This window comes from Ornithorhynchus anatinus, chromosome 2 (assembly GCF_004115215.2).
Source record: "Ornithorhynchus anatinus isolate Pmale09 chromosome 2, mOrnAna1.pri.v4, whole genome shotgun sequence".
Classification (NCBI taxonomy): domain Eukaryota; kingdom Metazoa; phylum Chordata; class Mammalia; order Monotremata; family Ornithorhynchidae; genus Ornithorhynchus; species Ornithorhynchus anatinus.
The window spans coordinates 160222881-160235544 of record NC_041729.1 but is presented as its reverse complement, the minus strand read 5'-3'; the positions used below and the strand labels follow the sequence as shown (position 1 = coordinate 160235544).

At 45.9% G+C, this 12664-nt stretch overlaps 1 protein-coding gene across 1 annotated transcript in view; it reads left to right on the top strand.

The window, feature by feature from the left end:
* PPM1H (protein phosphatase, Mg2+/Mn2+ dependent 1H) overlaps nucleotides 1–12664 on the top strand; it is a 258156-nt gene that overhangs the window by 134914 nt on the left and 110578 nt on the right. Inside the window, exon 4 of the mRNA XM_029057431.2 lies at nucleotides 1268–1609. Within this exon, the coding sequence (XP_028913264.1) occupies nucleotides 1268–1609 (342 nt within the window). The remainder of the gene's footprint in view (nucleotides 1–1267; nucleotides 1610–12664) is intronic.

The following is a 12664-nucleotide window of genomic DNA, read 5'->3' as shown; positions in this document are numbered from 1 at the left end:
ACATAGCCTGCTGGGAACAGGGACTTTTGGTGGCGAGAGGGAAGGGGGCACGAGTGACAGATAGAGGTTGCTTAACTCAGCTGTGGTCTTTCCCTGCATTGAGGCTTTCTCTTTTCTCCTCTGAATCTCCCCTCCTGGTGCTCCACCTCCATGTCCTCTGCTGCTCTGCAAGAATCCTTCTCCCAGTTTCCCAGTCTCCTGCCTCCATGCTTCTCTGCACCCCCAAGAGCTCCTATGAAACCAGACAGGTCAATTATAGATGTTCCCTGCCCTTTCCAGGAAGCCATCCCTGTCAAACCTCCCACAGCCCCACCTTCTCCTCCTTCCCTTCTGTGTCGCTTATGCACTTGGGGCCGAACGCCCAAGCACTTTGATACTTACCCCAGCCCACAGCACTTCTGTCTGTGTGTTTATATTCCGCTGCTTCCCCTATCTGGAATTCATTCAATTGAAATTATTGAGCGCTTACTGTACGGTGGAGGGAGACAGACATCAATATAAATAAAATTTACAGATTTGTACGTAATTGCTGTGGAGTTTGTCTTGATGCCTGTCCGCCGGTTAGATCGTAAACTCTTTGAGGGCAGGGATCGTGCTTACAGGCCATGTTGTACTGGACTCTCCCAAACGCTAAGTACAGCTCGCTTCCCACCGGAAGCACTCAATAAATAAAATTGATTAACTGATGGATTAACTGATACATGGACCATGGTGAGCTGGGCTCTGATGTACTCCCATCATGGGTCTCTGGGTGCAGGCTACCCTGCCTTAGGAGAGACCTGGGCCAGACATAGCTGTGTGACCTAGTGGAAAGAGCCCAGGACTGGGTTCTAATCTTGGCTCTGCCAATTGCTTGCTGTGTGGCCTTGGGCAAGTCACTGAATTTCTCCGTGCCTGTTTCCTCACCTGAAAAATGGGGATTAAATCCTCCTCCCTCCTACTTAGACTATGAGCCCAATGTGGGAGAGGGACCACGTCCAGTGTGATGAGCTGGTATTTACCCCAGTGCTTGACATATAGTAAAAGCTTAACAAATCTGTTAATAATGACAATAATATCGCCCACCTAGGGGTCCTTGTGGACAGCCCGATGTCAACCAGAGGATTCTGGGGAAGAAGGAATAGTCAGTTGGGGTAGGGAGAGGACCCAAGGGGACCCAAGACTTCAGTCTGAAGCCACTTCATCTGTGGGGTTGAAAATTAGTGGCGTCCCCATGACCCTGTACCCTCCTGAACTGTCATTTCCTCCTTTCCTCTTGTCAAAGCAGGAAACGGATGGCATCACGTGCCACTACTGGTCGCTCTTCGATGGGCACGCTGGGTCCGGGGCGGCCGTGGTGGCCTCCCACCTGCTGCAGCACCGCTTGGTGGACCAGCTGCAGGACATCGTGGACATCCTGAAGAACTCGGCCGTCTTGCCTCCGACCTGCCTGGGGGAGGAGCCGGACCAGACGCCGGGCCACAGGACTCTGACCAGGGCCGCCTCCCTGCGCGGAGGGGTCGGGGGCCCGGGCTCCCCCAGCACCCCGCCCACCCGCTTCTTTACCGAGAAGAAGATCCCACACGAGTGCCTAGTGGTCGGGGCCATTGAAAGCGCGTTCAGGGCAATGGTAGGTACCAGCCGGGGCCGTGCTGGGATTGGGTCGGGGTGGGGATCGGGGGTCGGGACCTGTGCCCGGTGCCATGAGAGTGAATAAAAATGAATAAGTGAGAGTTCGGAAGAGAAGGGGAGATGCCGGAGCAGCCATGTCACCATGGGAAGCAGTGTGGCCTCGTGGATAGAGCTTGGGCCCGGGAATAAGGAGGACCTGGGTTCTAATCCCAGCTCTGCCACGTGTCTGCTGGGTGACCTTGGGCAAGATCGATTCACTTCTCTGGACCTCAGTTACCTCATTTGGAAAATGGGGATTAAGAGTGTGAACCCCGTGTGAGACAGGGGCTGCGTCTGACCTGGTTAACTTGTAATAATAATAATATTGGTATTTGTTAAGCGCTTACTATGTGTAGAGCACTGTTCTAAGCGCTGGGATAAATACAGGGTAATCAGGTTGTCCCACGTGAGACTCACAGTCTTCATCCCCATTTTACAGATGAGGTAACTGAAGCACAGGGAAGTTGTGACTGGCCCATGGTCCCAGCTGACAAGTGGCAGAGCCGGGTTTCGAACCCATGACCTCTGACTCCCAAACCCGGACTCTTTCCACTGAGCCACGTTGCTTCTCTGTATCCACCCCCAACGTTTAAAATAGTGCTTGGCACATAGTAAGCCCTTAACAAGTTCCAGAATCATTATTATTATGGGGTGAGCACTGGCCACGGCATGGCTTAGTGGAAAAAGCATGGGCTTGTGAGTCACAGGTCGTGGGTTCTAATCCCAGCTCTTCCACTTACCTGCTCTGTGACCTTGGGAAAGTCACTTAACTTCTCTGCACCTCAGTTACCTTATCTGTAAAATGGGGATGAAGACTGTGAGCCCCACGTGGAACAACCTGATTACCTTGTATCTCCCCCAGCACTTATAACAGTGCTTGGCACATAGTAAGCGCTTAACAGATACCATCGTCGTCATCATCAGAGGGCTGGCGATCCCTCAGTCACTCTAAAGCCTTCCTTCACCTTGCTGTCTCCTACCTCACCTCACTACTATCCTACTTCAACCCCTCCCAAACACTCTGCTCCTCAAGTGTCAACCTTCTGGCTCTACCTCTACCTTGTCTATCTCACCACTGACCCCTCACCCATGTGTCCAGTAATGCATTTGTATTTATCTAGCAGTTACGTGCAGAGCACTGTATTAAGCACTTGGCCTACCAATGATTGCTCAATTAAAGCTTTTATTCACCCTTCTCTCAGACCACAACACTCGCGTACATATTCGTAATTTATATTAATGTCGTTCTCCCCTTCTAGACTGTAAGCTCATTGAGGGCAGTGAACGTGTCTACCCCCTCTGTTCTGTTGTACTCTCCCAAGTGCTTAGTCCACTGCCCTGTACACTGTAAACGATCAATAACTATTAGCGATTGCTGTTGTAAAAAGCATGATTCCCCCTTGAACTCTGCTTGCCTTTGGGGGCCCAGCATGATTGGGAAGTGGCATTCTGCTTGCCCTTCACCCCCGCCACAACCACCTGTGGGCAGGATTCACTCTCCTGACTTCACCAGCAGCAGAATTTTGTGAACACTTAATATATATGTAGTGCTTGGGAATGTCCGATGAACAGGAGAAATCAGCATCCCTTGCCTCAGTACAGTGCTCTGCACAAAGTAAGCAATGAATAAATAAAATTTTGGTGTTTAAGCGCTTACTGTGTGCCAAGCACTGTTCTAAGTGCTAGGTAGATACAAGGTAATCGGGTTGTCCCCCTTGGGGCTCACAGTCTTAATCCCCATTTTCCAGATGAGGGAATTGAGTCACAGATAAGTGACTTGCCCAAAGTCACCCCACTGATAAGTGGTGGAGACGGGATCAGAACCCTTGACCTCTGACTCCCAAGCCCATGCTCTTTCCACTGAGCCATGCTGCTTCTCTAACGGTATATTAAGAGGTTTCTAATCCACTGTGGGGGACCTGCCGACTCAGGCACTATGCATGTAAAGGGAAAAAGAGAGAGAGCAGACCCAGCTAATCGTAACAGATAAAAGTACTTGAGTGAATTCATTCATTCAATCATATTTACTGAGCACTTACTGTGTGCAGAGCACTGTACTAAGTGCTTGGAAAGTACCATTTGGCAACAGATAGAGACAATCCCTACCCAACAACGGGCTCACAGTCTAGAACGGGGAGAAACAAAACAAAACAAGTAGACAGGCATCACTACCATCAGTATAGATAAATAGAACCATAGAACATGTGCATTCTATATATGCTCTATTTGTTATATATATCAATTAATCAGTGGTATTTATTGATCATTTCCTGTGTGCAGAGCCCTTTTTTAAGCACTTGAAAGAGTACAATATAATAGATATGGTAGACATTTTCCCTCCGTCCTGCCTCTGGCATGGAATGTCCTTCCTCTTCGTATCTGAGCGACAATTATTCTCCCCACTTCAAGCCTTAATTGAAGGCACATCTCCTCCAAGAGGCCTTCCTTTTTTTTCACTCCCTTCTGCGTCGCCCTGACTTGTTCCCTTTTTTCATCCCCCTTCCCAGCTCCACACAACTTTCATACATATCTGTCATTTGTTTCTTTATATTGATGTCTGTCTCTCCCTCTAGACTGAAAGCTCACTGTGGGCAGGGAATGTGTCTGTTCATTGTTATATTGTACTCTCTAAAGCACTTAGGACAGTGCTCTGCACACAGTAAGTGCTCAGATATGATTGACGGACTAGATGGGGAGACAGACATTAAAATAGTACAAATATGTCCATATGTGCTGTGGGACTGAGGGTGCGGTTCCGTGCATAGTAAGTGCTGAATAAATGCAACTGAATAAATACAAAAAGAACAGCGTGGCTTACTGGAAAGATCCCGGATCCACCACTTGACAGCTGTGACTTAGGGCAAGCCACTTTACTTCTCTGTGCCTCATTCATTCATTCATTCATATTTATTGAGTGCTTACTGTGAGCAGAGCACTGTACAAAGCACTTGGAAAGTACAATTCAGCAACAGATAGAGACAGTCCCTACCCAACACGGGCCTCAGTTACCTCATCGGTAAAATGGAGAGTAAGACTGTGAGCCCTATGAGGAACAACCTGATTACCTTGTGTCTTCCTCAGTGCTTAGAACGGTGCTTGGCCCTTAGTAAGCGTGTAACAAATACCATGATGATGATGATGAACAACAAATGGAATGCTTGGAGAGCCTTGGAAAAATAAAGAAAACTGTTTCACTGTGTACTTGGATGCAGAAATGCATCATCATTCGGTCATAATGTCATGGTCCCACCAAGCCTGTGAGCATGCAGCGGCTACCCAGAAAAAGACTGTCCTATTTTATACATTGTACAAGTTTTATCTGGCCTGCTGGAATAATAGGAGGTTCCTGTTGGTCAAAAGTTCTACTCAGTTATGGGTCAGAGCTGGGTAGTTTTTATTTTTCAGGGTGGGGGGAATGGGTGGGACAGGGTTTTTTTTTTTAATATTTGTCAAAGCACTAACTATGTGCTTAATAAATGCAATTGATTGATACAATTCCCAGTTCAAGGGAGACTCAGAAAAGGGAGGGAATAGGAGATATGAGGGCTTAAATGAATCGATGAATAAAGGAATGGGATGAAGGAATGAATGAATGGAAGCCCTCTTGGTAGATTTCTTTTTTATGGTATTTGTTTAGCACTTACTCTGTGCCAAGCACGGTGCACTAACCGCTAAGGTGGACACAAACTAATCAGGTTGGACACAGTTCCGTCCTACATGGGGCTCACAGTCTTAATCACCATTTTAAGATGAGGCAACTGAAGCCCAGAGAAGTGAAATGACTTGCCTAAGGTCACATAGCATAGCAGGTCACCAGATTCTTCTGAATCCCAGGCCTAAGCTCTATGCACTGGATCATGCTGCTGCTTATGTGATTTTAACCAAGCTTTGAAGGTGGGGAGAGTGTTGGTTTGGAAGATATGAAAGGGGAGCGAGTTCCTGGCCAGAGGGAGGACGTGGGTGTGGGATGGGCAGCGAGTTAGACAAAATGGAGGTTCAGTGAGGAGATTGGCATTAGAGGAGCGAAGTGTGCAGGCTGAGTTGTAGTAGGAAAGCAGGGAGGTAAGGTAGGAGGGGAGTGACCAGATTTTATATGTACTAAGGTTGGTTTATGAGATTAATAAGGAAGGGAAACATTACTGGGGGAATGTTTCCTGGAGAAGATATTTTTACGAGGGCTTTGATATTGGGAGAGGTGTGATTTGGCATATTTCAGTAGGGAGAGGGTTCCATTCATTCAGTGGTATTTATTGAGTACTTACTGTGTGCAGAGCACTGTATTAAGCGCTTGGATGAGTACATTTTAACAATAAACAGACACAGTCCCTGCCAACAACAAGCTTACAGTCTAGCGAAGAAGCATGCATAGTCAATAGAGCATGGGCCTGGGAGTCAGAAGGTTATGGGTTCTAATTCTTACACTGCTACTTTTCTACTGTGACCTTGGGTGACACATTTCATTTCTCTGTGCCTAAATTACTTCATCTATGAGAAGCAGCGTGGCTCAGTGGAAAGAGCCGGGCTTCGGGGTCAGAGGTCATGAGTTCGACTCCCGGCTCTGCCACTTGTCAGCTGTGTGACTGTGGGCAAGTCACTTAACTTATCTGTGCCTCAGTTCCCTCATCTGTAAAATGGGGATTAAAAGTGTGTGAGCCCCATGTGGGACAACCTGATTACCCTGTATCTCCCCCAGCGCTTAGAACAGTGCTCGGCACCTAGTAAGCGCTTAGCAAATACCAACATTATTATTATTATTATCATCTGTAAAATGGGGGTTAAGACTGAGAGCCCCATGTGGGACAAGGACTGTGTCCAACGTGATTTACTCATTTGTAACCCAGCACTTAATAAAGTGCCTGCCAGACAGTAAGTGCTTAACAAATACCACATGTATTGTCATTATTCTTATTATTATCGTTATCATTATTATTTAATATTATTTATGGGTGCACAATAGATGGGAGGTGGGAGAGTCGAGGCCGGCGAAGTTCAGTTAAATTTGGTGTAGGAGAGGAAGAAGGAAGAAAGGGGAAGCAGCGTGGCTCAGTGGAAAAGAGCCTGGGCTTCAGAGTCAGAGGTCATGAGTTCGACTCCCGGCTCTGCCACTTGTCAGCTGTGTGACTGTGGGCGAGTCACTTCACTTCCTCTGTGCCTCAGTTACCTCATCTGTAAAATGGGGATTAACTGTGAGCCCCACGTGGGACAACCTGATTCCCCTATGTCTACCCCAGCGCTTAGAACAGTGCTCTGCACATAGTAAGCGCTTAACAAATACCAACATTATTATTATTATTATTATTATTAAGAAAGTGAGGAGGAGAAGGAGGAGACAGCTGGTGGAGAGCCAGGAATCCTAGGATCAGGTGTTTCTGTTTTGTTGCTGAGAGAAATGGGTGGACTACTGGAAGTTTATTGAGGAAGGGGAGTGATGCCTTCAGCATCATCCACATTAATGGTATGAGCGCTGACTTTGCATAGAGCACTGTACTATGTGCTTGGGAGAGTACAATATAACAGAGTGGGCAGTCGTCTTCCTTTTTGAGCAATATTTTAGGACAGTAAGCAGAGCAAGATGAAATTGCCAAAACCCATGGGCTGAAACAGAATACCTAGATCGTGAATGAGGTTAAATTCGTGAATGAGGTTAACTGGATCTTCAATTTATTCCCTTTTATCTTTTGCCCCTCTGGCTTATGGGACCAGCAGCTAAGCAAATTTTCTTGAGGTCAGCTGGAATTTTGTCATTCTCTTGGAAAAGAGCAGATGAATTGAATATGCATGCTAATTTCTATGTATTTCAAGAATTCTAAATACAACCAATCCCTTAGGCCAAAATGGCTTTGGACCAAGTACCTTCTGGATTTTCAGGGTTTTTAGATTATTTTGAGGTGTTTTCCCTTATTAGCCTGGAAAGGTGGGGACCTAGTTTTTTCTTTAGAGAACTGAAAATAAAATCCAGAGTAACACCACCTGTCTGGATATCCATCCCTTGGATGTCTTACCTGCTTTAGATGGCAAGACGGCAGGAGCCATGTCCTTTCCAACCTAGTTTTTTTGAGGTGGAATCTAGTTGTGTTTGGTGAATGTCTAAAAGCTTAACCGATTCCTTAGTGAAAATTCGTTCTTAGCGTTGTCTTGGTCACCTTGTGAAGCCAAGAAGAAAAATATCTTGCCTGCTTTTCTGTCTATCCAGTGTCACACAATTTAGCCCGAGTGGTTCATTTGGAATGACAAATGCTAATGTCCAATCGTTTGTTTGCCTTCACCCATTTCCTGAATTGGCCACTTGGTGGCAATTTCTTCCTTTATTCCCAGAAAGTGGAATAAAGGAGAAACAGTGCAGTGTTGCCTAGGAGAAAGAGTTCGGGCCTGGGAGTCAGCGGGACTTGGGTTCTAATCCCAGCTCTGCCATTTTTCCGCTGTGTGACCTTGGGCAAATCTCTTAATTTTGGGGGCCTCAGTTACTTCAGCTGTAAAATGGGGATAAGACTGGGAGCCACATATGGGACATGGACTGTGTCTAACCTGATTATCTTGTGTCTACCCCAGCACTTAGTACACAGTGCCTGGTGCATAGTAAACACTTAACAAATATCATTTAAAAAAAGAATACTACCTCAATCTCTGCGAATTCCAAACCCAATGGCCTTCTCCCCACAGAACTGATAGTTCTCCAAGTTCTACCATTTAAGCACCTCTGCTAGACTACACTCCTCTAGGTCAGGGATCCTGTCACCTTACTTTGTGGTACACTTTCTAGTCCTTAGTACAGTGTTCTGCACATACTAGTCCTCAGTAAATCGTGGCTCAGTGGAAAGAGCCCGGGCTTGGGAGTCAGAGGTCATGGGTTCGAATTCCGACTCTGCCCCTTGTCAGCTGTGTGACTGTGGGCAAGTGACTTCACTTCTCTGTGCCTCAGTTCCCTCATCTGTAAAATGAGGATGAAGACTGTGAGCCTCACGTGGGACAACCTCATTCCCCTGTATCTACCCCAGCACTTAGAACAGTGCTCTGCACGTAGTAAGCGCTTAACAAATACCAACATTAAATACTACTGATTGATTGAAATCCAGGAGGAATTTATTTTCTCTTTAGGTTCAAAATTGGGCCATCAAGATTTCATACAAGTATTTTCGAAGAGCACTGAGTTTAAATATCAAATTTGATTGAACATCTCGTTTTATAAATTGTTTCAAGGGAGAAGGGAAAATGTCATCTCGTTTCACAATTTAATTACCAATTCCAGTGAATATATTTTTTATGGGATGATCGTATTCCCCGTTTTATCCACTAGAGGCCAGTATGATATTAAGTCAAGCTTTCAGATCCACTGCATTGCTTGGGTTGAATTCATTTCTCCTGCTTTTTGACACAAGGAGTGACAGAAAGTTCCCCCAAAAGAAAGACCTAATAGCTTAAGGAACCTGATAATGAGCTCAGGGGAAACATTTATCAAAGCTGTATTTATCAGATCTGTGCTCTGATTTTTGTTTTCTTGGATTTTCTTAAATGGACTTTCTCCCCTACAAGTGTCTTTCAGTTGCAATCAGCTTCTTCCCTTTACTTGCCTTCCACTCTCCTCTCAGTGGAAAGAGCCCGGGCTTGGGAGTCAGAACTCATGGGTTCGAATCCCGGCTCTGCCACTTGTCAGCTGTGTGACTGTGGGCGAGTCACTTCACTTCTCTGTGCCTCAGTTACCTCATCTGTAAAATGGGGATCAACTGTGAGCCTCACGTGGGACAACCTGATCACTCTGTATCTCCCCCAGCGCTTAGAACGATGCTCTGCACATAGTAAGCGCTTAACAAATACCAACATTATTATTATTATTATTATTTCCCTGATCTCACTTCTGCCTCATTTGTGGAGTACCTGCTGAGCGGAGTTTCCCTATGAAGATGAAGGAAGGGAGTCGTTCTGATCAGAAAATCTGAGGACTGAGAATAAACACCAGAGGACTCAATTATGGTGCTAGTGGTTTGGGCAGCCCCACGTGCACTTCCTCATTGCAGCGAATCAGGATCTCAAAGGGGCACAGAGCACAACAAGCGTGGAGGTGGGAAGGGGTGCAGCACCTCATTTCCAATTCTTGGCCACATTTCACATACAGAAGTAATAATAATAATAATGTTGGTATTTGTTAAGCGCTTACTATGTGCCGAGCACTATTCTAAACACTGGAGCAGATACAGAGTAATCAGGTTGTTCCACGTGAGGCTCACAGTCTTAATCCCCATTTTACAGATGAGGTAACTCAGGCACCGAGAAGTCAAGTGACTTGCCCAAAGGCACACAGCTGACAGATGGCGGAGCCGGGATTAGAACCCATGACCTCTGACTCCTAAGCCCATGCTCTTTCCACTGAGCCACGCTGAAAGGTGGGATATGTGCCTTTGAGAGTTTATAATTTCACGGAGATGATATAACACCGAAGTCGGTGAATAAAGCGCAAGTAAAAAGAGAGTGAGGGGACGTAAATTTTGTGGAGTGGTAAGTAGTGCAGGCAGGCGTATTTCCTCGGCGAATGCCTTCGGGAAGAGATGTTGTTGGGAACTTCTGAAGGAGGGGAGAAATGTGAATTGTACTTTCCAAGTGCTTAATACAGTGCTCTGCGTATTATAAGAGCTCAGTAAATACGGTTGAGTGAATGAATGGTTTATCCAAGTTGAGGGGTAGAGTAGAATCCCCTGAGCAGGGAGAATGATGCCATTCAAGGTCAAAGGTGGGAAATTTGCCTGAGAAAAAAATGAAAAGCTTTCCAAATCCCCTGCTCCATCTCTCAGAATAATAATTAAAATTGTATTTGAGTCCTTTCCTTTGTGCCAAGAACTGTACTAAGGGCTGGGGGAGATATAACATAACCAGGTCTCACATGGGGTTCACTACCTAAGCAGGAGAGAGGTTAGGTAGTGAAACTCCATTTTTCAGATGAGGGAACTGAGGTACAGAGAACGTACGTGTCTTGCCCATGGTCATTCAGCAGGTGCGTGGTGGAGCTGGCATTAGAACTCATGTCCTCTGACTTCCAGGCTTGGGCTCTTTCTGCTGGGCCCAACAACCTGTACCATTTCCCAGTCCTGTCTTTCAAAATCTGGTAGCCAAATAAAGTTTCACATCACAGATCCAGGACATTGTAGCTGGGTTAACATTATTATTATCAGTAGTAGTAGTAATCTTTATTATCATTGTTATCATCAATAGTATTTGACAAGCAGAGTGATTGTGTTAATGGGACAAACTCAGCACCATTCCACACACAGGTCACAGTCTAATGGAGAGGGAGAACAGGTCTTTAACCCCCATTTTACAGATGAGGAAACTGAAGTGCAGAGGAGAGAAGTGACATGCCCGAGGTCACGCAGCAGGCGAGTCTTGGATCTGGGATTAGAACCCAGGTCTCCTGACCCCTGGAGCCCTGATCTATCCAGTAGACCACACTGATTCTCAAGGATACTTACTGAGGACTCCTGAGTACCAAGTACTGTAACAGCAATAATAATAATAATGGTATTTGTTAAGCATTTAGTATGTGCCAAGCATTGTTCTAAGCACTGGGGGAGATACAAGGTAATCAGATTGTCCCTCATGGGGCTCACAGTCTTTATCCCCATTTTACAGAAAAGGGAACTGAGCCCCAGAGAAGTTAAGTAACTTGCCCAGCATCACACAGCAGACAAGTGGCAGATCTGAGATTCAAACCCATGACCTTTGGCTCCGAAGCTTGTGCTCTTTCCACTAAGCCACGCTACTTCATTGGAAATAGTTTTATGTTTGTAATCGATGTTAGAGAGTAAACTCCTTTATTCTGTATTTGCCTAGTGAAGTGTAACCCCCCCGCCCCCCAGGTGACAGCTTAATAATTGTGGTTTCTACTACTAGAAACAGTGGTACGTGGGAAAAGTAGAGTGGAAGCAGAAGACACGCATTCTGCCCACAATTTGGTTAGAGAAGCAGCTTGGCCTAGTGGAAGGAGCACGGGCCTGGGAGTCAGAGGACCTGGTTCTAATCCCAGCTCTGCCAATTGGACTGCCAATTGCTTGCTGTGTGACCTTGGGCAAGTCACTAAACTTTTCTGTGCCTCCGATTCCTCAACTGTAAGATAGGGATTCAATACCTATTCTCCCTCTTAGTTAAGACTGTGAAACCTATGCAGGACAGGGACTGTAACCAACCTAATTAACTTGTGCCTACCCCAGTCCTGAGAATAGTGTTTGACACACAGTAAGCTCTGAACAAGTACCATCAAACGAAGTGCTTACAATCTAATAAGGGAGGCAGACAGACAAAATATTTAACAAGAATAGGATGGTAGGGAGTTGAAAATCATTCCAGGATGAAGTATTGGAGGAAATCATTGGACAGACATTTGAATAGTAATATTATTTACTGAACACCTAGTGAGGGTAGAGCCTGGTACTAAATGCTCAGGAGACACAACAGAAGCACAAGGCATGATCCCTGCCCGTTACACGCTTTCACAGAGAAACAGCATGGCTTAGTGGAAAGAGCACAGGCTTGGGAGTCAGAGGACGTGGGTTCTGCCACTTGCCTGCTGTGTAATCTTAGGCAAGCCACTTAACTTCTCTGTGCCTCAATTACCCCATCTGTGAAATGGGGATGAAGACTGTAAACCCCACATGGGACAACCTGATTACCTTAAGCACTGAGAACAGTGCTTGGCACATAGTAAGTGCTCTATAAATACCATTTTTCCCCCCTCTAGCAGTATTGAGGAGGGGGTAGATGTAGAAATTATGAATATGCTTCTATGTGGTGTAGAGAGCAAGGGAGTTCTAGAAAGTCAAGTGCCAGGAGCGGCTGTTAAGTTTGGTACAACTTGGGGTGAATCCAGTTCATCTGAGAAGACTTCCTGGAGGAAGTGAGATTTTTAGGAAGGCTCTGAAAATGGGGAAGATGGTGGTCTTGTGTCAGGCTGAGGGGTTATATAGCACTAAGAATTTTATGTGATTGCAAGCAAGGGCGACCATGTCAACTTGACCACTAGACCAGGGCT